Source organism: Phoca vitulina, unplaced genomic scaffold, assembly GCF_004348235.1.
Source record: "Phoca vitulina isolate PV1807 unplaced genomic scaffold, GSC_HSeal_1.0 scaffold5, whole genome shotgun sequence".
In the NCBI taxonomy this organism is placed as follows: Eukaryota; Metazoa; Chordata; class Mammalia; order Carnivora; family Phocidae; genus Phoca; species Phoca vitulina.
Window position 1 is genome coordinate 54,992,822 of NW_022589708.1, and position 25,255 is coordinate 55,018,076.

The following is a 25,255-nucleotide window of genomic DNA, read 5'->3' on the forward strand; positions in this document are numbered from 1 at the left end:
AGGTTGATTGATTGATTGATTGATTTAGTAAGCTTTATGCCCAACATGGGGCTTGAACTAAGAACTTGGAGATCAAGAGTCATGCTCTACTGATTGAGCCAGCCAAACACCCCACCCTCTGTAATCACTTTAAAAACTTGCCCTTTTCTCTTTCTTCTAGCCTTTTCTTCTTTACCCATTTGTTCTCTCTTATTCCCTGTATACACATACACACACACACACACACACACACACTCATTTTAAGTCTTCCCATAACCCATAGATCAAAGGTCTTTTTAAAAAAAAAAAAAGAAGATTTTTAAAAATTTGAGAGAGAGAGAAAGCACAAGCTGGGTGGGGGAGGGGGAGAGGCAGAGGGAGAAGGAGACTCCCCACTGAGCAAGGAACCCAATGCGGGGCTCCATTCCAGGACCCTGGGATCATGATCTGAGCCGAAGGCAGACACTTAACCGTCTGAGCCACTCAGGCACCCCTAGATCATAATCCTTTAAAGTCCATTACTAGGGTGCTCCAGGCTACATTAATTCCCTTTTCCCATGGTCTCATATTTCAATTTATTCCTTCTGTTGGATCACAGCTCAAAGCAGCTCTCTTCACCCTTTATATGTTTTAAGGCCTTTTTGTAAGCTGTGACACAAGACTGTAACCTTCCTTTTCAACCCATGCCTGGTCTTCCGTCTTTCCTATTAGTTTTCTCAGCTGAGCACAGAAACCTGACAACTTTTCTTGGCTCTATGCTGCACTGACATGGAATTTCCTCAATTATGTGTATGGCTCTGATGTTTGATTCATACATCACTTGCCATTCTTACAATATTTTACTATTTGTTTCTCTTTCAGCAAATATTCATTCAGCTAAAGCCTACTGAAATCTGACAGTGTGTCAAGTACTGTGCTAGCTGTTGTGGATACAACATGAATAAAACAGTATTTCCATCTAGGAGGAGCTCATAGTCTAGAAAGCAAAGGCAGCATGTAAACATGTATATAGCAGTGCAGGGTGATAAGTATCACACTGTGATGTGAAGAAAAACCAACTTCCTCTGGGGAATTTAATAAAAGGTTTCCTAGGAAGTGACATTTCCATAAGTCTTGAAACCCAAGTAGGAGTTTGCCAATCAGAGGACAGAGGTGAGAAGGAGGGTAAGGGGGGAATAGGGCATCTATCTATGAGTAGAGGGCATCCAGTGTGCAGAGGCTCTGAAATAATTGAGGAAGAAGATCCTGATGTGTTTGGGGAGGTCTGACGGTTTGGTGTGGTTCGATGTGTGATTGAGTGGCAGGGATCAAATGGAGAGGGCCTTCGAAGAGAGGATAGAATTTTATGCTAGAGGCAAGAAGACAGAGAGGAAACTGTTTAAGCCCGGGAGTTTGACAATCAGGTTTGTCTTACAGGTCTAAAGTTTGTCGTTGATCTAATTATGTGGATTCTGCGTTTTGGAGTCTGAAAGGGGTGTGCTCTGCTTGTTTAATTGGTAGTGCTCCAGATAGCCTCTCACCTGAGACACTCCTTTTTTTTTTTTTTCGGGTCTACAAACACCATGTTTTCAGTATTCCCAGCGCTACACTGTCCGATCCCAATGCCCAGGTGGCTAATTCACTTACTCTTTTTATTATTCCCCCCCGTCCTCGAAAATGTTGTTTCTCTCTCCTTGGCCAGGGATGGACACATACTGACAGCTTTTGTCTCTTTGAACCCCATTTTTCTGTTTTGACATATGCCGACCTGGTCTTTAAATGTATTGTGGACATTTTGTTTCATCCTGCCCGGTGTCTTAATCACTCAGACGCAACCGGCCACCAGTAACCACGCCCACTCAAGAATGTGCCTAACTAGGAAGTTTGTCCGTACCGGCACGCCGTACTGACGGTGGCAGCGCGCAGGCGCAGTTCCCGCCTCCCAGAGGCGTGTTTCTGTTTCCGGGAATTCCCTATATCTTGGCGGGTGGAGGCGGTTTCTTTATAGTCAGCCTCCGGCAGCGGTATACGCTGTTCTCCAATCCTTTGCACCGCAGGCCCCCAGCTCCTGGGCCGCTCTTCCGGCTCGCTCGCCTCAACCGGCAACAGACCCATGGCGGAGCGTGGGGAACTCGATCTGACCGGCGCTAAACAGAACACTGGAGTGTGGCTGGTCAAGGTCTGTTCGTGCGACGCCGGCTTGCGCTCCTCCTAGTTTAAGTAGTTTAAGTGACTTGAAACTGTCCCACTCCGTAAGCCTTTTAAAGTTCTCTACGGCTATCTCGTTAGAGCTACACATGTGCAAACTAGTTTGCAGGCGAGGCAGTTGGTGAGGGACGCAGTCTTTGAAACGATTAAGAGTCCGAACCTGCCTGGAACGGATTCCTTTCCCCACTGTGTGGTTTTTCTGGGGTCCTGTGATGGTGTTCTCCGACTTGAGTGGTGTGTTTTACCCCAGGCTGAAGAATTTCTGTATCTCCTTTTGGTGAAAGTGATTTTAGTCGTGAGTCTATTTAAAGAAGTTGAGTGTCTGCTTCCTGTACAATATTCTCGGCCAGAAAGTAGAACGGGTCCCTGTGTACCCTTAACGTGTTCTTTTAGGGCGGTGGCCCTTATTGGAGTTCTCAGGAGAGCTGAGAGAGCTCTGAACTCACAGAAGGAGAGGTCATTGAACTGGAGTGTTCTTTTAGAGTGTTTTTTGTAAAGGCAGCAATCTTGATTAGCCCTGAGTGAGCACAGTATTTGTCCTTACTTTTTCATATCGAGGAGTGTTGTCTCTTAGGGGACTTTCATGAGACGGGTGTACAAAATGTAATTATGGCAGTCTTTGAACTAGGACCTTTGGTTTTTTAATTTTTTTTTATCACATGGCTGAATTCTCATCAGTTAAATCTGAGGGGCGCTTCCTGTCCTCCTCTCTAAAAAAGCTCCCTTATGATCAGTTGCTAGCATGTCAAACCTGTATTATATTTTTCAAAGCACTTCTCACAGTCTAAAGTGATTGTATGTTCATGTGTTCAGTGTTGGTTACCTCCTTCTCTCTAGTGTGGGTGCACTCTCACACATTCTATGAGAATGGGATCCTTGCCTGTCCCAACCAGAATTGTGTTTGACACATGGTAATTGCTCAACAGATATGGAGTGAATGAATGAATGAATGATCTCTTATTTATTATTCTTCAACCTCAGCTTTACTCTCTGGCACTCATTTGACTTCTCACAGCTGTATCAGTATGACCTAAAAGGCTGGGGTGAATTTCTCCTAGGGTATTTCTCCTACTGCATGCCAAATGGAGGAGAATCATTAAGGAGATCTCCCTTGCAGGTTGAAAGAGCTTGAAAAAATGGTGAAACTTGAGATGCTGCATTAATTCTTGGAGCACAGTAAATGCTTAGTGAATATTGTTTGCCTTACACAATTGGATGGGTGGGCAGAGGCATTAGCATAGTATATTATGGAGAGTGGAACAGAAATGCAAGACTGGAAATGCATATTAACATGGTGTGTCCTGGAAAACGAAGGAGATTATTATGCCTAGAGCAGAGGGTTTGTGTAAAAAAAAAAAAAAAAAGTTTGGAACCATATACTCATATTATACTGTGAAATGGGGATGTCTTAACTTTAGTCTGCAAGAAGTGAGGAACCCTTTGGAGGGTTTTGAGTAAGGCAAGGATGCAAATAATTCAAGGGAGGGAAAAAGCTTGAGAGGAGGATAACCAGAGTCAAAATTAGAAAGTGATCACAGCATCATAGGTATGTGATAATGAAGTCTGGGGAGTTAGGGAAACTTTTTCAGTAAAAGTTGTCGGGATTTGGTAACTGACTATATGAGAATGTGAAAAAATGTAATTTAAAAAGAAGTTAAAAAATGAAGTTTAAAATTTTAGTTCTCTCTCATGTCTGGGTATTTGAATACATTTTATCTCTTTGAAAAGAACTCAAGCCAATGATTTGTTCTTGTTTTGTAAAGGTAGTTGTTAGACTATTTACGGTTTACAGTATTACTGTTTCTTCTTACCAGCTTGGCATACAGTATATCTTCTTTTTCTAATCTTAAGTATCAAAAAAAAATAATAACGCACTTGCAGATAGATCTTTCCAGGGTGTGAAAGGACTTTCTTGCCAGTTCTTGTTCTTTGACAAATTCATCTCTGAAAGATAATGAGAAGAATTGCTAGCAAATACTTTCTGCCCTAAAGTCCACTCCTGTTCTTTCTTTGACAACTTTTGTTTCTGCTCCATTAAAGGACACCTGATAGACAATGGGGTTTGATTTGCATAGCTGTCAGATAACTTGAACTTGTTTCATTTGCACTGGATTTAGTATCGAGTGTGATTTTCATGCCCATACTTGAGCATACTTGGATTTTCAACTCTGAATTATAGGAATAAATTATAGGACAACATCAAATTGTAATAGTTTCATTTTCGGCTTTCTTTGCATGATATTAAAATATAACATATGAGAAAGTGTGTCTTCGTTCTTATCCAGTCAGAATTTGTGAACAGAATTACATACTGATTTCACGTCTTTTCTCTATATGTTCATATTTCTCATTGTAGGAGCACCTGGGTCGCTCAGTCGGTTAAGCATCTGCTCAGGTCGTAATCCCAGGGTCCTGGGATTGAACCCCGCATCCGGCTCCTTGCTCAGCGGGGAGCCTGCTTCTCCCTCTGCCTGCCACTCCCCTGCTTGTGCTTTCCTTCTGCCAAATAAATAAATCTTTAAAAAAAATTAAAGGAGACCCCCCCAAAACCTCCCCATATTTCTCATTATAGATAATACTTTGAGTTCTGTTCTTTGAGGATCATTTGCTGCAAAATGTGTAAATTTCTTCTTAGAGTATCTCAAAGTTTATGGGCCATCTTGTACATATTAATTCCATCACTAGAAAGGTATAAAACAGGAGAAATACAGTAAGGTGTAATATACATGTAAGATCTCTCGAGTGTTTTGAGCAGGAAAATAGTTGTTTTTCTGGCTGGAACAGGGAAGACTTCATGGAGAAGGTGACATTTAAGAAGAGCCTATGGAGTTAATTAGTTAGGAAAAAATTTCTCAACAGGGCTGGGGAGAACTAGAGTGTGTTCAGAAAAAAGCAAATATAGTAGAAGATTGTGTCCCAGAATATCCAGTACCTGTACTGGCTTATGAAATGCCATTTCTGGGGTTTTGAGTATCTTAAATCTACAAGAGATTGATGATCCAAATGAGTTTTGATAGGTAATAGATATGATTGGATTTAACTTTTATGGTAGATGTCATCTGCTAAAACATAAAGTCACAGTTTTTACCTTGTCAGGGAGCTAGTCCTTGTAGTTTGCATTACCCTGTTCTGTTGCTCAGTCTGTGCCACTGTTAGGTTGCCAACTGGTCACACTGTTACTACATACCTTATACCAAATCATTCAAAATTGTAGAATGTTTAAGAATATTTTAGCATAGGGGCGCCTGGGTGGCTCAGTTGGTTAAGTGACTGCCTTCGGCTCAGGTCATGATCCTGGAGTCCCTGGATCGAGTCCCGCGTCGGGCTCCCTGCTCGGCGGGGAGCCTGCTTCTCCCTCTGACCCTCCCCCCTCTCATGTGCTCTCTCTCTCTCTCATTCTGTCTCAAATAGATAAATAAAATCTTTAAAAAAAAAAAAAAAGAATATTTTAGCATAGTTCTGTTGTTTGCTTTCCAATTTTTAGACTTCTGGAAAAATCTTCTCTAGTTATGGTTGGCTGGAGGGTAAGGTACATATATGATGGGGAAGAGGAGATAAAGTTAGCAAGGTTATTAGGAGTGGTGGGATTTTTGTAAGTAATGAATATCATACTGAGGCCTGATTTATAACAAATGCTACCTCTTTTTTGGGAAAGAAAAGTGGAGGTATTGAGAAGGGCTGTGGTAGGTCTAAGCAACAGCTTTCTAGCCAGTAAAAAGTTGTTTCTAACCCAATCAGCCTTCCTCTTCTAGGCATTTTGACTACTGTTTGTTGGAGGAGAGGATCAGGACAGGAGACAGGCGAAAAGGAACTTAGCTTTCATATATACCAAGTATTTTATACAAAGCAAACCTTTGAAGAAGATACTAAATGTCTATATTTTTTCAGATGATGAATTTGAGGCTTAGGGAGGTTATCTTACCCGAGTATGGAACAGTGTTTCAAATTTAGGTCTGTTTGGCTACACAGCTTATGCCAAGAATAGGAAATGTCTTTTTTCCAGCTTAGGTCTCTTTCATGAGTTATCTCCCTGAGGAATAGAGGTGATGTGGGGACTTCATTTCTTTCTTTCTTTCTTTCTTTGAGAGAGAGAAAGCACAAATGAGAGGGAGAGGGAGAAGCAGATTCCCTGCTGAGCAGGGAGCCCAGTGCGGGGCTCAACCGCAGGACCCCGAGATCATGACATGAGCCAAAGGCAGATGCTTAACCGACTGAGCCACCCAGGCACCCCTGGGAACTTCATTTTTGTGACCTTGGATCTTGTCAGTTCCATGTGGTGATGATCTTCAAGAAAACATGGGAGTAAAAGCTGCATGTCACAGATTGGGCTTCTTGGGAAGCTGATCCTGAGATGATTAAGTTTACCGGGAATGCTCTTGGGATCATCACCTGTGGAAGGAAGAAGACTTAAACAGGACTGGTAAGAGGGTATGATGCAGTCTCAAGGAAAGCTGAGGATGTTTCCACAGGGAGTCTTACAGGTGTCCTGATTTGGGGTGAGGTATACCCTATGTTGACCAATCATTGCATGTTGTTTGTCCCAGGAAGAGTGTGATCTTGGCTAGAGGAAGGAAGAAAGAAAGAAATGAAGCCCCCCACATCACCTCTCTTCAGTGAAGGCAATGCCAAGAGGGGCTAACAGCTAGGGCTCTCTGTGGCCACACTCCCAGCAGCTGGGAGAATAAGGCCTTCAGTCCTAAAGGGGGAAATGGGTGTCACATCACAGTGTCCATTACAGTGCCCTTAATTTGCTTGTATTCTGGGAGAAACAGGGTTTGGAGACTAGTAGTTGGGGAACTAGATACTCGCTGAAGCAAAGTTGGCAAAGAAGCTCAGGGGAATAATGTCTATACGTAATGACCTTAGCACCTTGGCTTCAAAGTCATGGTTGACCTTACTGCTCTGCCTGCCATGAGTGAACGGGTGTGTGGGTTGATTCATCCCACAAGTTTTCAGTGATTGCCAGTCATTGTGCCAGGCTCTGAGTATGTTATGGTGAGCAGAAACAGACATGGCCCATGCTCTGTGAACTAGGATTTATAGTCTACTGCAGGAGACAGACAGCCATCAAAGATTAGTCCTAATGAAAGCAGTTACAGACTTATCTGTCTGGACATGGAAGCCAGGAATACTGTTCTATGAGTGTGGATAATAAACTTGACCTAGTGTAGGGGGTCAAGGGAAGTTTCCCTGAGGAAATAATGCTTAAGTGAGTCATTTTCTATTACTGTCTTCGGAAATCTGAGAAAACACCCCGTTGTACCTATTATCTTGTCTCCATCTCATTTTCTTTAATGACTGTGGAGATGGCGGAAACAACACATATCTCACAAGTGATATGTTGACACGACTGTTTTGGGAAAATTTACTAAGAGAGTAGAATTCAGGTATTCTTATAAAAAAGTAATTATGTGAGGAGAGGTATGTTAATTAGCTTGACTGTAGTAACCATTTCAATAGATCATCATGTTGTATACTTTAACAATTTTATTAAAAAAAGAAAATGTTTTAATTAAAAATATCAGCCATTCAAAATGGTATTTTGGAGGCTTGGGACCATATATGCTATGAGTTTTTCTTCCTCATCTCCCTCCCTTTTTTCAGACTTAATGCTAATGGGCTGGAACTTCTGGGAAGCTCATTTCCATAAGCTCTTGCTATAGAGAGTTATACGTATATGATTGACATACTATCCTCAATGTATTCAGTTTTTCATTGAAAAAGTATAGTATTTTGGCAGCCTTTTGAATTAAATAAGCTGGTAGGCTTCCCTGGGAACTTATGACTTTATTATAATGATGATAATGCAGTGTGAGTTCCAAACTTATTTTTATCAATTAACTTCTGCAGCATAATCTTTTTTGTAAGTTGACAGTTGCTTGTATTAGGTACAATTTATTGTAGTGGATTTGATTCTTAAATTTGTTTTAGTGTATGATATAGACTTTACTTAGAACTTCTCGTTGTTCGGTAGCTAAAATTGTAGTCTCCAGCAGTTTGATCAGAGACTCTTCTGACTTGGTTAATGTAGTGAAGAAGTGCAGTCTCCTCAAGAGTTCCAGTGCTCCAAAATATTCTTGTCTCTCCTTTATCTTAATAGCATCTCCAGGAACCAGCAATAAGTGGACGGAGGCAGACTGGAAAATAATGCTCTCCACTATTGGCATTTTCCTCCTTCCCCCTTATTTTAAGGTAGATGTCTGAAATAAAGTTTCTCTCTGAGAATGCAGTGAGGTTTATTAAAATTAAATTCTGTATCCCAGATATATCCCAATAATGTCATCATTGTTATTACATTAACATTAGCTAATGTTTCCTCAGTATCCAGTCATTAAAATAACTGTTCCTGCTATGTGCTAGGCTATTCTAGATGCTAGGAATATGGTAGTAAACAAAACAGACAATATATCTGCCTCCTGCAGATTACATTCTAACGGGGAAGGAGAATAGACAGTAAATGAACACATATATAGCCCATGATAAGTGCTCTAAGAAAAATGAATAAGGTAAAATGTATAGTAAGTATCTGGGGATACTGTTTTAAATAGGGTGGGAGAAGGGCCTCACTGATAAGGTGGTCTGTGATCAGAGACCTGAAGGACATTATGGGGGCATGCCCTCCACATATCTGGGGGGAAGAGTATTCCAGACAGAAGTAACAGCATTTCAAAGGCCCTCAGATATGAGGTGCTGGGAATGTTCACAGAACAGTGTGGTTAGAGTCAAGTGAGAGAGAGAAAGTAGTAGGAGATGAGGCCATGGGCTAGAGGGGGCTGAAACACGTCAGACATCATAGGATTTTTACTCTGAGTGACATGGGGAGGGAGTAGCCCTAGAGCAGCAGCAACATGGCATGGTGATTATGGAGCTAGACTGCCTAGATTAGAATCCAGGCTTCACCACTAGTAATGTGAGACCTTAGGCAAATAACTTTTTGGTCTCATTTTTTTATCTGCAAAAATGGGATGGTAATAGGGGTGCCTGGGTGGCTGGTCAGTTGAGCGTCTGGCTCTTGGTTTCAGCTCAGCTCATGATCTCCCGGTTGTGGGATCCAGCTGTGCGTCAGGCTCTGTGCACAGTGCGGAGTCTGTTTCAGATTTTCTTTCCCTCTCACACTCTTCTCTCAAATAAGTAAAATCTTTAAAAAACTGGGATAATAATAGAGTTCTTTTTTTTTTTTTTAAAGATTTTATTTATTTATTTGTCAGAGAGACAGCAGAGCAGCCAGCAGAGGGAGAAGCAGACTCCCTGCTGAGCAGGGAGCCCGATGCGGGACTCGATCTCAGGACGATGGAATCACGACCTGAGCTGAAGGCAGACACTTAACCCACTGAGCCACCCAGACGTCCCAATAACAGAGTTCTTATGAGGATTAAGTGAAGTAACTTTTGTAAAGTGATTAGAAAAGTACCTGGCTTGTAGTAAGCACTATGTAGATGTCTATTAAATAGGCTTTGAGCAGAATAGGATTATTTGACTTATGTTTTAAGATGATGACTCTGGCTGCTATATTAAGAATCAGCTAGACGTGGACAAGAGTGGAAGTTAAGAAATCCGAAGGCTATCAAAATTATACAAAAGATGATGGTGGCTTGGACTAGGATGGTAACCCTGGAATTGGTGAGAAGGGGCTGGAGTCCTGATATAATTTGAAGATGTTGCTCACAGGATATATCAGTTGGTTGGATGTGGAATGTGAGATAAAAGTAGCTATTCAGGGTAACTGCGCAAAGTTTCAGACTGAGTACCTGGAAGAATGGAGTTGACTTTTACTGAGATATGGAAACTTGCAGGAGGAGCAGGTTATGAGGGAGAAATTAGAGTTCTGGTATGGATATTTTAAGTTTGAAATGTCCACTGAATTTTCAGATGGAGAGCTTGAGTAGGCAATTGGATATATAAGTTGGAACTTGAGGGGAGAGCCTGGACTTGCTCTAAATTTGGGAGTTGTTATTATACAGATGGTATTTAAAGTCTTGAGCCTGGATGAGATTACATAAGATTGATTGCAGGTAGAGAAGAGAAGAGACCTGAGGACTGAAACCAGAACACTACAGGTGAGAGGCCAGGAAGACGAGAATCTAGATGTGTGGGGACCAAAAAGGAGAGTCCAGAGAAGTATGAGGAAAATCAAGAGAGATTGTGGTGACTTAAAGCCAAGTGAAGAAAGTGTTTGAAGAAGGAGGAAACAGTTCTCAAATATTGTTGATAGGTATGAAAGATGAGGACTGTACATTGACTTGGCAATGTAGAGATATTTGGTAACTAGGGTCGTCACTTTCCATGGAGTGGTAGAGAGGAAGTCCTGTCTAGAGTAAAAAAAAAATATGGCAGAGGAGGAACTAGTCAGCCAGCAGGGACTACTCTTTCAAAAAGCTATGCTGAAAAGAGAGGTGGAAAATGGGACAGTGTGTGGAAAGAATTATAGACTCTGCTCTTACTAGGTGTGTGATCTTGAGCAGATTTGCTAATTTCCCCATGCCTCAGTTTCCTCATTTGCAAAATGGAGGAAATAACAGGATTGTGTGAAGATTAAGTGGTTAATATATTTAAAACATTTAGAAGAGTGCTTGTCATTTAATGTATTAGTTATCTGTTGCTATATTACCACAGACTTAGAAGCTTAAAACAACATACATTTATTATTTCATGGTTTCTGTGGATCAGGAGCCCTGGCATGGCTTAATTGGGTCTCCTGCTTCAGAGCCTTTCACAGGTTACAATCAAGATGTCAGCCAGAGCTGAATTCTCATCTGAAGTCGTGACCAGGGAAGATTGTTTCCAAGCATGTGTGGTTGGCAGAATTCAGTTTCTCGGGGTTATTGGACCCAGGGCCTAGGTTTCCTACCTGCCTGCTAACCAGAGCCTGTTCTTAGTTTCTTGCCACCTAGGCCTCCCCAACATGGCAGCTTACTTCATCAAAGTGTGCAGACTGAAAAAACAAGAGAAGCAAGATAGAAGTCACCATCTTATGTAACCTAATCACAGAAGTAACATCCCATATGGAGAATAAGGAACTCTCTTGCGCTGTTGGTGGTAATGCAAACTGGGCAGCCACTTGGAAAACAGCATGGAGGTTCCTCAAAAAGTTAAAAATAGAACTACCCTATGAACCAGCAATCACACTACTGGGTATTTACCCAAACAACGCAAAAACACTAATTCAGAGGGGTATATGCACCCCTATGTTTATAGTAGCATTATTTATAATAACTAAGATATGGAAGCAGCCCAAGTGCCCACTGATTGATGAGTGGATAAAGAAGATGTGGTACACACATGTGCATGCGCGGGCATGCACACAGTGGAATATTATTCAGCCATAAAAAAGAATGAAGTCTTGCCATTTGCAACGATGGATAGAGCTAGAGAGTGTTATGCTAAGTGAAATATGTCAGAGAAAGACGAATACCATTAAATATGAGTCATATGTGGAATTTAAAAAACAAAACAAATGAGCAAAGATGGGGGACGAGAGATAAACCAAGAGACAGACTCTTAACTATAGAAAACAAACTGATGGTTACCAGAGGGGAGGTGAATGGGGGGATGAGTGAAATAGGTGATGGGGATTAAGGAGTGCACTTGTTATGATGAGCACTGGGTAATGAAAATAAAAACTTAAAAAAAAGAGAAAGAAAATGGGGTGCCTGGCTGGCTCAGTCGGTAGAGCAGTTGACTCTTGATCTCAGGGTCGTGAGTTCAAGCCCCATGTTGGGTGTGGAACCCACTTAAAAAAAAGACCTGGACAAATTTTATAGCCAAAAAAGAGAAATAAATAAAAGAATCCTAGCCAAAAGGGAAGGGGAGTAACATCCCATCACCTTTGCCATGTTGTATTGATGAGAAGCAAGTCACAGATCCCCTTCTCACTCAAGGAGAGGCGATTACACAAGGGTATGAATATCAGGAGGTGAGGATCATTGGGGCCATCTTCAGAGTGTTCCTGCCACATGTAGTAAGCACTCTAGTGTTAGCGGTCATCATCATGGTCATCATTCTGATGGGGAGATGACTAAGTAGAGGAGAGGAGAGAGGAGAAAAACGGTAGAATTGAAGGAAAGATGTTCTTGATTAGACTACAGGGGAAGAAATTAAGTGCACAGTGGAGGGATTGACCATCGTTCATCTATTGTTTTTAGAGAGGAAGTCAGAGTAAAAGGCCTTAGCTGTGGCTACATGGTAGCTGTAGAGGTTCTCTTTTGATCCTCTTTCCCTAGTTTGTTGTTGTTTTTTTTAAAGATTTTATTTATTTATTTGACAGAGAGACAGTGAGAGAGGGAACACAAGAAGGGGGAGTGGGAGAGAGAGAGGGAAAAGCAGGCTTCCTGCTGAGCAGAGAGCCCGATATGGGGCTCGATCCCAGGACCCTGGGATCATGACCCGAGCCGAAAGCAGACTCTTAACAACTGAGCCACCCAGGCTCCCCTCTTTCCCTAGTTTGAAGAGAAGTCAGGTTATCACCACAGAAGGAGAAGGGAGGGAGAGGTGTTGTTGGCTTGAGAAGTGAAGGAAACTTGTGACTCAGCTGTAGCAGGAGAATAGATTGACCAGGGAGGTGGAGTTCAATTGCTGAGCATCTTGTGAAGGGCTTACTTGGTGTTAGTAGCCATATATTTCAAGTGAGACTAGTTAGCATCACTGTGAATTTTTCTCCAGCTGCTCAGGTCCAGTGTGGAGAAGTAACAAAATGAAATCAAACCAATTAATTAAGTAGCAGTAGAGATGGGCTTTAATCGGGATTAAGGTTCTGCCAGGCCAGCATGATGAAGGAGGTACGGGCAAGGGAATGATTGTGAAGACAGGACATACACAGCTAGGGAAAAGTGCAGAGATGTTAGAGTCAGTGATTTGAAGGGATGGAAAAAACTGTTGAAGTACTGAGGAGAGAGCCAGGAAGTTAGTGGTTAGTGTGATTGCTTGAAATACAAAATTATGGAAGGGATACCCTTACTGAAAGGGAGAAAGTCTTATGGGTCTATATATGTAGAGGACTCATTTGAACCAGTAACTTGGAATATGATGAAGAAAAGACACCATCTTTCTCCTGTGGGCTTTATTAGGGAATATGACTAGTGTTCAATAATTTTGGTGTAAAGAATGCATATGTAATTGAAGAAATAACATTAGAATTTTTTTAAACCTTTTATTCCTGAATTTTTACTATATCTAAACAAAGCAATGCCACTTGATAATCAAGTGGTTCTTTTGCAAATGAAATCTTGGTAAATAGAATGTTTTTTTTCTTTCCAGCTTTGGAAGCTCTGACTCAGTTCTACACTCATGTTCATGTTACCATTCCAAGATTGCTGGGGGAAATAGTAGTGACACCTGACATTCATTGAGTATTTGCCTTATGTGAGGTATTATGCTTCATGCTTTATCTGTGGTATCTCATTCCTCACAATAGGCTAACCTTGAAGGTGTGTGCTGATTCCACAGTTCATACTGTCTCTTAGAAGAAATAGTAGTGATTCAGCATATATTCTCTTTTGGGAATTAAAACCCTTCTGATTATATGTATCTAGTTACCCACACTGACTGGGTTTGAATCCTGGCTCCATTGACAAATTATATAATCTTGGCTAAATTATATAATCCCCGGGTATCCCAGATTCATAATTTGTAAAATGAGGGTAATTAATAGTACCTACCTCATAGAGATGTGAGGATTAAATGTGTAAATATGTGGAAACTGCTTATAACAGTGTCAGGAAAGTAGTTATTATATAAATGTTAGCTGTGATATTTAATCATTTATTTCAGCAGATCCTTTATCATTGGTCAGAGTTATTATCTTACAATAAAACTTGACTTTTGAAATCATCTTAAACTTGGTGGTATCTCTAAATAATATGTTAGAGTGTTATACTCCTCTGAGAAAACTTTTCTGGTAGCCTTTCTGATGTCTGAACTTTCATTGGACTTATTTGGGAACATAACACTTTGTTTTGTTAAGATATTTGACTGGTGTTAGAATTGTGTCACCAGCTTGATTGACTTTAAGCTCTTTGAAATTTATTTATTTATTTATTTATTTATTTAAGATTCTATTTATTTATTTGACAGAGAGAGACACAGCGAGAGAGGGAACACAAGTAGGGGGAATGGGAGAGGGAGAAGCAGGCTTCCTGCTGAGCAGGGAGCCCGATGCGGGGCTCGATCCCAGGACCCTGGGATCATGACCTGAGCCAAAGGCAACAACTGAGCCACCCAGGCGCCCCTAGCTCTTTGAAATTTAAAATATTTTCTTAGTATCCCTTATAGTGCAAAATGTATAATGGGAGCGTGATACTTAGTGATTAGTTACTATAGGCAGAGAGTAAAATAGAAGCAGTATATCATTTTATGTTTAGGAAGTTAGCATCTAAAACATAGTCTTACTAGTGTTTTATTTATTTTTTTAGGTTCCTAAATATTTGTCACAGCAATGGGCTAAAGCCCCTGGAAGAGGTGAAGTTGGGAAACTGCGGATTGCCAAGTAAGTTATTTCTGTAGTTTTGACATCTTAAAAAGCTGTTTTTTGAAAATTTTATAAGTGCTTTAAAATGTAATAGCAATTCTTTTTTAGATAGAGAATGTACCTGGAAAATGAGAAGTAATGAGCAAATCAAGACTTGCCAAGAGATGGTTAGGTGTGCTCTAAGGAGTAATGTGTGCGCATGGGTATTTCTGCATACGCGGATGGATACCTCTGCAGACACACACTCACAGCCCCCTCTCTAGTGATAGGTGTAAATATAAAGTCAGATTTACTGGCAAAACTTATTGGCCATGAAGCAACAGAATATGTAGTTCCCTCATCCCTCCAATTGTCTCCACATCTTCTGAGGCGGTATGCTGGGTTGGTTATGCATCCCATTAATTGCTTCGGTAGAAAGATTTTGCCATTGTGCCACCATGTCTATCTGTAGGGGCATTGGAAAAGTGTAGGGAACACCTGGTAAGCAGTGTAATGGTGTAGTTTCCTGGTTGAAGAAATGGTCTTGTTAGAAAGGGAAGCCTCCAGAGCTCAGCTGGTATCAGCCAGAAGCCTTGCATTCCACTCTGTCCATTCATTCATTTTTTTGTTTTTGTTTTTTTAAGATCTTATTTATTTGTTTGACGGAGAGAGACACAGCGAGAGAGGGAATACAAGCAGGGTGAGTGGGGGAGGAGAAACAGGCTTCCCGCCAAGCAGGGAGCCCAGTGTGGTCATGGACCCTGGGACCATGACCTGAGCTGAAGGCAGACGCTTAACGACTGAGCCACCCAGGTGCCCTTGTCCATTCATTCTTAACCCAACTCTAATCAGATTTTCATGCGTGCTACTCCATTGAAAATAGCTCTAGTTTTGTCATCACTGTCTTTATCAGTTAGCTTTTGCTTCATAACGAATCACCCCAAAATTTAGTGGCTTAGAACAAAAACCATTTTATTTGCTTATTTTTCTGTGGGGCAGTTCTATTTGGGGCTGACCTGGCTGGTCTTCCTGGCTAGAATGGCCTCACTCATGTATCTGGTAGTTGGCTTGCTATCAGCGGGGGCAGTGGCCATGTGTGTGGTTTTGTTTTTTTTTTTTTAAGATTTTTTATTGATTTATTTGACACAGAGAGAGAGTACAAACGGGGAGTGGCAGGCAGAGGGAGAGAGAGAAGCAGGCTCCCCAATGAGTGGGGAGCCCAATGTGGGGCTCTATCCCAGGACCCTGAGATCATGACCTGAGCTGAAGGCAGACGCTTAACTGACTGAGCCACTAGGTCCCACCATGTGTATTTCATCTCCAGGGTGCTCATTCACATGATGGTGAAAGTGTTTGCATCATGGTTGCTGAAGTCCTACTGAGGATGCAACTCACATAGCCAAGCCCAGATTCAAGTGGGGTGCAATAGACTCCACTGTTGGTGGGAGTCACTGCAAAGGATTTATAGTCCTTTTTTGCAGTCATTCATTCCTATCCTCAAACCCTTTTTTTTTTTTTTTCATTTCACTTCTGGGACCCCACTCTATTGATTATCTTCCCTAGCAGACTGTACCTTCTCAGTCTGTTGCTGGCTCCTTCTCATCTTCTTAGTCTCTACATGTTATTTGACCCTAAGGTATTCTTTCTAGTCCTTTTTTTTCTTTTTCTTACTTACCTTTGTTCTGACTTATCTTTTAACTCTTCATTTTGTTTTAACAAGGTATTGATTGGAAACAGGCATGCTTTTATATCCAAAGTTCCAAAGTTAGGTAGAGACAAGTAATATCTTACTTTCTCAAGAAATGACCACACGTTTAATAGCAGAACCAGGCTTTAATTCAGGCCTTTGAATGGTAAGAAAACTCCAGTAGGTTTCCATTCCAGCTCTGTCACTTATGATCAGTGAGACTTTGTACAGGTCACTTCATCTTTTGAGTTTAGATTCCTTATCCCTAAAGTTGCCTGTTTTGCAGGCCTTTAATTTTTTTTGTTTTTAGTCCCATATACTCCTTTTTTTATGTTATGTTAATCACCATACATTACATCATTAGTTTTTGATGTAGTGTTCCATGATTCATTATTTGCGTATAACACCCAGTGCTCCATGTAGAACATGCCCTCTTTAATACCCATCACCAGGCTAACCCATCCTCCCACCACCCTCCCCTCTAGAACCCTCAGTTTGTTTTTCAGAGTCCATCATCTCTCATAGTTCATCTCCCCCTCCGATTTCCCCCCCTTCATTCTTCCCCACCTTGCAGGCATTTTTTATAAATCCAGTGAGATAATACAGAAATGGTTGTCATTTATTTGTATATTTAACTTTATAAAATGAGCCTGTTTCTGGAAAGTTGTAGATAAATCACATTTTTTTGTGAGTTGTACTTTTAATGAAAGAAAAATGGAATGTACACTTTGCATACTTTTAATTGAAATCTGTGATCTTTTTTCTTTTTCAACATGGAATCCTTTGTAATGCAGATAATTACCTATTTTTTCTGTTTTGGACTTATAATTGGTTTTACTGAAAGTGGGAGCCACTATCAAGATAAAATCTCAGCAATCTATGTCACTGAAGAAAGGCAGACTATAGGAAAAATGCATTTAAGTGATGAACCATGTGGTTTTATGTAACAACTGGACTAGAGCTCCAGACCTGGGTTCTAGTCCTAAGTGTCTCTTGAAAGTTGTTTGGCCTTAGCTCTCTAAGCCTTAGCTTTCTTGTTTGTAAAATGTGGATAAAAATGCCTCACAACCCATAGAGTATTTATGAGACAAAGGAAATAGCTTAGGATTTATTAAAATGCTTTGTAGGGGCACCTGGGTGGCTCAGTCGTTAAGCATTTGCCTTCGGCTCAGGTCATGATCCCAGGGTCCTGGGATCGAGCCCCGCCATCAGGCTCCCTGCTCAGCAGGAAGCCTGCTTCTCCCTCTCCCACTACCCTGCTTATGTTCCCTCTCTTGCTGTCTCTCTCTCTGTCAAATAAATAAATCTTTAAAAAAAAATGCTTTGTAAACTCAAATGTCCTTTTTCTGCCATGCATATTGCATTCCTCAAAATCTCTGTGTGAAGAAAATACCTGGTTGAGGACTGTAAAATCTTTTTTTTTTTTTTTTGGTGTGGAGAAAAAGGGACTAGTATGGGAAATAGGGTAAACGCCGAGGTTCAGGGAAACCTCTGCGAGCCCTTTGATCCCTGAAGTAGAATAAAGACAGCATACTAAATAAGCAGTGGTGGGTGTGCCACAGTTTTTCTTTATCATCCTTTGCTGGGTAGAAAATTTCAAGCTCTTTTTTTTCCTTATTTAAAGCAGATGGTTTACACAGTTGCATCTAATATTGGGTGGCCATTCCCCCAGGTTTGCCTGAACAGTCCCAGTTTACATGTTTCCCCGTGCAGTTATTATTAGTATCCCTTCTTTCTAGAGTGTCCTGATCATGACAATAAGCTGTTTGCATTTAATGTTGTCAGGTGTGCATGTATTTTTTATGTTAGGTAAAAGATCTAGCAAATTTTCTACCTAACATGATATGTAATCGTCTTGTCTTACAGATCTAGATCCTTTTAATGATAACCGATTCATAATAATTAGCACCCTAAGATTGCTATGGAAATGCTTAAAAACACCTTGTTCCATAGTAGGTCTCCTGGCTATTTGTTTGTGCTATTCATTTAGTTTTCATTCCCTTTTTTTTTTTAAGCTTATTTATTTTACTAATACACCCAACATGGGGCTGGAACTCACAACCCCGAGATCGAGTTGCATGCTCTTCTGACTGAGCCAGCCAGGCACCCCAGTTTTCATTCCTTTTACTGAATTACTAAATTCACTATTAAGCAAGTGTAGGATGATGAGGAATGGCTTCTCAGTGCATGTGATGAGGTTATCAGGATTTTAGTTGATTTCAAGCTAAATATGAGTCATCAGCGTTATGTGGCTATAAACAAAAGACTCCATTAATAGATGTTTGTTGTTTAGAATGAAGTGGGATGATAATCCCACTCTTTTTTTGCCAGTTAGTGTATGGTAAAAACATTATGTTCAGTTCTTAGTGCTGTACTTAAAGACATGGACAAATAAATTCCTTTAGTAGAGTGAGACTAGGATAATGAGAAAACTAAAAAGCTCAGTGTCCTATGAAGAATATTTGAAGGTACTATGGCTGTTGAGAGAAGATTTAAGGAACACCAGGTGAAACCATCTTCAAATATTTTTAAGGCTAGGAAATACATAATTAACTATTGATTCTTAGAGGCAGATTAACCAGTTTATATATTATCTGTGTGGTAAAAAATGTATATTTGGGTAAAACATGAAAACAGCTAAGGTTTTTAAAAGCTAGTGTGGCATACTGGTTATGAGTATGGACTCAGGAGTTATTCAGCTCTGGACTTGTCCAAACCTTGTCACTTACTAGCTATGTGATTTTAGGTGTTACTTCCCCTCTCTGTTTCCTCATCTATTAAAAGGAGGTGGTATTAATACCTCGTGGGTTCAATGCATATAAAATGTTCTGTAGTGTTCACCTACAGTCATGCCACATACTACACAGTATAGACCATTGGCCCAGCATTGGGTTTGATGTGGTTTGGGGATGGACCTCCCTTCCCTGGCACATCTCCCAAAGATAAGCAGCAGCAGCTTGCTGTGCAGGTGGCCCAAAGCTAGGGAGATCTATGTGGTGTGGTGGTTCATTCTGGTAGAGACAGGGCTGTGGAGTAGAGGAATTGGGAGAGGCAGAGGAAGGGGAGAAAACATGCAGCTGGGAGTGCAGCTCTCCCCAAATTTGGTTCTGTTTACACCTGAAAAAAGGAGACTCTAGCCTTTTTTAACAGCTGGTTTTGGGCCATTTTTCTTAGGCAGCTTATGTGATGTTTCTAAACCATTGTACTTGGATTATTTTTATCCCTTTGGATATCTAATGTGTACTGCATTTTAGTTAGCTTATAGTTTTGCTTTAGGTTGTTTCAGTTTTTTGGGTTTTTTCCCCCCCACACTCCCCTAGGTTGTGTAAGTTTTAAAACCAGCCTTCTGGGGCACCTGGGTGGCTCAGTCGGTTATCTCAGGCGTCCTGGGTTTGAGCCCCGCGTCGGGCTCCCTGCTCAGCAGGGAGTCTGCTTCTTCCTCTTCCTCTGTCCCTCCCCCCTGCTCATGCCCTCTCTCTCTTTCTCTTTTCTCTCAAATAAATAAATAAAATCTTAAAAAAAAAAACCCAAAACAAAAAAACAACCTTTCTGCATCACCATCCTGCCTCAGAAAACTTCAGTTTTTGAAATGCTTTATATATGCTCTATTTTACTGACAATCATGCAGTCTGTACTAGTAAGGCTTTTCTCAGAGACTTAATATCTAGCTTTATTTCTAAACACATGTAACATCCAAGGTCATAATAAATATGCAAACAAAAAATGAGATATAATTTTTCTGTTATAAAATTGACTAAATTTAGAACAATCTTATACTGATGAGTTTAAGTCAGCGCAAACTTTGTGAAGACCAGCCTGGCAACATACATATGCGTACATACATATATATACATAACACAGTCACATGTACTCACACACGCATTACTGCTTAGAACAAAATAGAATAATAATCCCACTGTTTTCTCTGCCAGTTAGCTCACAATGTAGTTTGTTCAGTTCTTGGTGCTGCCCTTATAGAAAGACACAGACAAACTCATCCAGCAGAGTGGGACTGGGATAATGAGAAGGCTAGAAATATTAATAATAACATATTCATGTTCTTGACCCAGCACTTTCATGGAACTTACCTCATGGAAGTAATAAGTTAGTGATGCAAAGATTGAGGATATTCATTTCAGCATTGTTATAGAGAAAAATCAGTAATATTCTCAGAACCTTAGTAAGGGAATAATGAAGTAACCTGGGCACATTTTGAAATTATTTAATACTTTTATTTTAAAACAATCTCAAGCTACAGAAGAGTTAGAAGAACAGTATAAAGGGCTTTTTTTTTTTTTCTTTTTTACTACAAAAAGGATATTCTCCTACATAATCACAGCACATCCCTCCAAATCAGTGGACTAACATCAAATAGTACTACCTAATCCTTAGACTATATTCAAGGTTTGCCAGTTGTCTCCATACTGTTTTATAGCAAAAGGATCCAGTGCACAATCTTGAATTGTATTCTGTTGTCAGGTCTCTCAGTTTCCTTAAATCTAGAACATTTGGAAGTCTTTCCTTGACTTGTATACTGTGTAAGTATCAACACTCTCCATTATTTTATGGAAATTTGAGTTTGATGTTTCTTCATGATTAGATTGGAGTTATGCATCTTTGGCAAGAATATCAATGAAGGTGAAGCTGGGTTCTTACTGTATTCTAGTAAGGTTTGCATGTTTTCATTTTGTCCCATTACTGGTGGTAACTTTGATCACTTGATTAAGGAGAGTCTTCTATGCTTTTTCACTGTAAATTTACTCTTCTTTGTAATTAATAAGTATTTTGTCAGGCGGTACTTTGAGACTGTGTAAATATTCCATTCCTCATCAAATTTTCCACTTTATTATTTTTTTAGTATGAATTCATGGATTCCAGTTTTAGTTAATGGGTCACAATTTGTTACTATCATCATTTATTCTGATGTTCAAATTGTTCAAAATATAGACATTGGAAGCTTCTCCTAAGCTGGTTCCCATGCCCTTTTTTTTCTTTATTGTGGTAAAAACACACATAAAATTTACCATCTTAACCCTTTTCTCAGTGTACAGTTCAATAGTGTAAGTCCTGTGGCCTTCTGACCTGTCTTTGTCATTCTTTGAGCACTTAACTTTTTTTGTCATAGAAGAAAGGTTTAGACTTATCTTGTATATTTCTGTCTGAGCCTGAAGTCACGCATTTTTCTATGGATCCGACTTCTTTCTAGAGGAGAATGATATTTAGAAACTAAGATCTGGATACCACAAGTGCTCATTGTTGCTCCCAGACCCTTTCCGGGAGCAGAGTTAGGGAGTGTATGTACACATACACATTTACATCTTTATTAATTTATATATTTATATATTTTGCAAATAATAAATTTATACCAATATCCAATTCTAGTCCAACACCACTGAATGTTTCCAATTTTCTCCCTTTTCATGTTTGGACTGGTTCCTGTTATATTTAATATATATTCACTTACTTGTTTGGGCCTCTGTTCTTATTTGGTTAGACCCCCCCTCTTCCCCACCAGTGTATGAACACCCTCCGCACCTGGCTTGGGCTATAGCATCCCCCATTAGGCAGCTGCCTTTGCAGTCCTCCACAGGGATGCTGTCCTCAACACATTCAGATTGTCATCCCTTCCGGTCCTCATACGCATGCCTACTTACCCCTCTAGGACTCCCAACAGCATGCTTCAGGTTTTCTTCCCATGTGGATGTCCTGACCCTGCTACGTTCTAACACAGTTCTTGTTGAGCCATTCCTTTGTGGGGATGCCCTCCTTACCCTCCTGGGCTCAGACACCTTGCCCCAGGTACTTGCTTTCCATCCCATTTGGGCTGTGCTTACCTTACTCGACCTGGTCTGCAGATACCTACCTTGCTTGGCTTCACCTAATGATTTTTGAGCTGAATTGTTCAAGAAGCGGATGAATAAATAGGAATTAAAAACAAAACACAAACAAATCCAGGTATGCCTGGCTGGCTCAGTTTGAAGAACATGTGACTCTTGATCTCAGGGGTTGTGAGTTCAAGCCCCACATTGGGTGTAAAAGTACTTAAATAAAACTTAAAAAAAAAAAAAAATGAGGGCACTTGAAGTAATAAGCACCGGGTGTTCTATGCAACTGATGAATCAGTGAATTCTTCCTCTGAAACTAATAATACAGTATATGTTAATTAAATTGAATTTAAATAAAAAATTTTAAAAAAATCCTGGAGCACAGTTAAAAGACTTGGTTGATTCTCTTACCTTGGAAAAAGAGGTGTTTTATTGGTGATCAGTGATAGTGAAAAGTCTCCTGCCATTGGTGACAAATCTATGAAGTATTTAAAAATAACAAAAAGGAAAGACAAATGATTAATTTTTTTAAAAGGCAAGAGGAATGGGGCTGGAGTCTAAAGAAATAGCTGTGGAGTATTGAGAAATGGACCCAGAGTAATGAAGGAGAAACTAATGGCACAGCCTTCTGAGGCATTCAGTGAAAGGATGAGCTACATGTTTGCTTCATTCATTTCTGAAGATATTACTATGTTTTACAATAGTTGATGTTTATAATTTTAACCACAGGTCATCATGAAGAGGATATATTTTATTGGTAATATTGAACAACAAAAAGTCATGTATACTTCATACATTTATACACCAAGACAAAAGAATATGTAATCCTTTTAAAATAAGTCTTAAGTCTTCAAGGACTAGTTTTTATTCTGGAAAATGAACTCATCCAGAGTTTGTCAATGTCTTATCATTCCAGCTCAGATGATGTTATAAATAAATATATGAAAATAAAGTTGTCATCCCCTCCTGTGTTCCCTAATTGCATCTGGGTGATTTTCAATCCCCCAGACTGGAAATGTCAGCATGATCTTTAAACAGTCCTTTCCCCCTTGCTGCCTCCTTGCAGTCATTTCCGCTTCTGTCCGTTCTGACAGCTCAGATGCCCTGCCACACAGTCCTCCTCCTTCCATTCTACCATTACCAGGTTCAAGCCTTCATTACTTTTTTTTTTTTTTAAAGATTTTATTTATTTATTTGAGAGAGAGAATGAGATAGAGAGCATGAGAGGGGGGAGGGTCAGAGGGAGAAGCAGACTCCCCGCTGAGCAGGGAGCCCGATGTGGGACTCGATCCCGGGACTCCAGGATCATGACCTGAGCCGAAGGCAGTCACTTAACCAACTGAGCCACCCAGGCGCCCAAGCCTTCATTACTTTTTATGTGGGTTTTTGCATTAGCCTCATTCCAATTCAGTAAACATTCTGCAAGTGCCTTCTCTGCATCTTCGCCTTTGTTTTGACTGCAGCACCTATGAAAGGTAGCTAAACTAAATGCCTCTAGAAACCAGGTCCAGGAGTGATAGGGAAGGGACTGCGGTGAGAATTCATTGGACTGTGCATGTCAAAGGGATTGTTGTCATGCTGAATTCGGGGGTAGGGGAGGGCATTGCTGCCAAATCTTCCAGTCTTTTGAGAGAAGCTGGAAATGCATATTTTTATAGGAAGTCTTAGAATTTCTTCACTTCTCTTCTAGGTACTTCCCCAACAAAGAGAGAATCAACATTGCATTTTAATAAGTGAAGGACTGAGAAGTCCTGCCGGGAATAATTCTGTTTAAGATTCTGGACTCCTTAGTCTGGCCTAAGAGGCTCTTTACCACTTGACTCCTGCCTGCCATTCACTGATGTTAGAAAGAATGTGCTAGGGATGCCTGGGTGGCTCAGTTGGTTAAGCGTCTGCCTTCAACTCAGGTCATGGTGCCAGAGTCCTGGGATCGAGCCTGGCATCGGCCTCCCTGCTCAGCAAGGAGGCTGCTTCTCCCTCTGCCTGCCGCTCCCCCTGCTTGTGTGCTCTCTTAACCTGTAATGCCTCCACGTTGTTGACCTCATCCCTCATTCAGTTAATCTTTGCTAGCTTTCTCATCTGCATTTTCATGACAGTATGTTGTACCTCTGTCATAAAGTTATTATCCAGTTTATGTTGTTTATGGATTGGATCTTTTTTTAAACTAGGACCTTCTTGAGGATAAAGACCTATGTTCATACTGTACCGTGCACTTGGCACAATGCCTAATGGTTGTAGAGTAGACACTTAATGATAGAATGAGTGGTTAAGCCACTGAATGAAGGCAGGTTGGAACTCAGCCTGGTGTTACAGAGAAACATTAGTATTCTAACTGGTCTTCATATCCATTTTATATATATTTTCTGGTGCAAGTTTCTAGGAGCATGTTTTGTACCCTTTTTTTTTTTTTTTTCAAATGATACTTGTGGCTCTCCATTGCTTGAGAATTAATAAGTCCATGCTCTGTACTATGATATTCAAGATACTCCATGGTCTAGCTTTAGTTCTCCTTCCTAGTTTATCTCCCACTATTCCTTAGTTTGTATTCTCCCAGCCAAATGTGACTACATGTTCATGATCAGACTCTTTGTGGCTTTGCTCAGCTGATACTTCTGATATTATATTCCCGTCTCAGCCTATTGAAATCCCAGAACCCTTCAAGACTTACCTCAGGTTTTCTCTCAACTCTTAAAATGGAAAAAATGGGGTCCTATCTGATCTTGGCACATTGGGCTCTCTTAATTTAAAATTAGTTAAAATGTATCTCTTATCGTTATGGATGTAATTTTTATATCTTCTGGCGGAGGACAGAGATCTTACACTCAGTACTTTGCTTATAGTAGATATGTAATATATTTTTTTTAATTAGGCTATTACATAGGGTGTAGAAATAAAGATAAGAATTGTAATGAGATCATTACTTGGTTAAAATATTAGGCAGGTTGTAATAGTGTTAAGTGATACAAACTCATAATATCTACACATGGGATTAAAGTGACTTTTGTTTGTACTACATGATTTATGAGTAGGTTAGTTGAGGAGAGCCAAGGGTAAATATTAGTTGATCTATGTAAATGTCTTATTTTATGTAAATATGATGTAGTGTTACTCCTTTTAGTTCTTAGTGTACATCTG

General features: G+C 40.3%; 1 protein-coding gene across 4 annotated transcripts in view; it reads left to right on the top strand.

The window, feature by feature from the left end:
• The first annotated feature begins 1,905 nt into the window (after positions 1 to 1,905).
• GTF2F2 (general transcription factor IIF subunit 2) overlaps positions 1,906 to 25,255 on the top strand; it is a 170,355-nt gene continuing 147,005 nt past the window's right edge. For 2 of the 4 annotated variants that reach the window (XR_004299226.1, XR_004299227.1), the window contains exons 1-2: positions 1,913 to 2,137; positions 14,574 to 14,647. Coding sequence is in view for 2 of the 4 variants with exons in the window: in XM_032402985.1 (XP_032258876.1) it covers positions 2,072 to 2,137; positions 14,574 to 14,647 (140 nt within the window). In the remaining 2 variants the exon portion in view is untranslated. Of the gene's footprint in view, positions 2,138 to 7,902; positions 8,359 to 14,573; positions 14,648 to 25,255 lie in introns of those variants that run through there. The other 2 variants (XM_032402985.1, XM_032402986.1) reach the window with 2 other exon arrangements.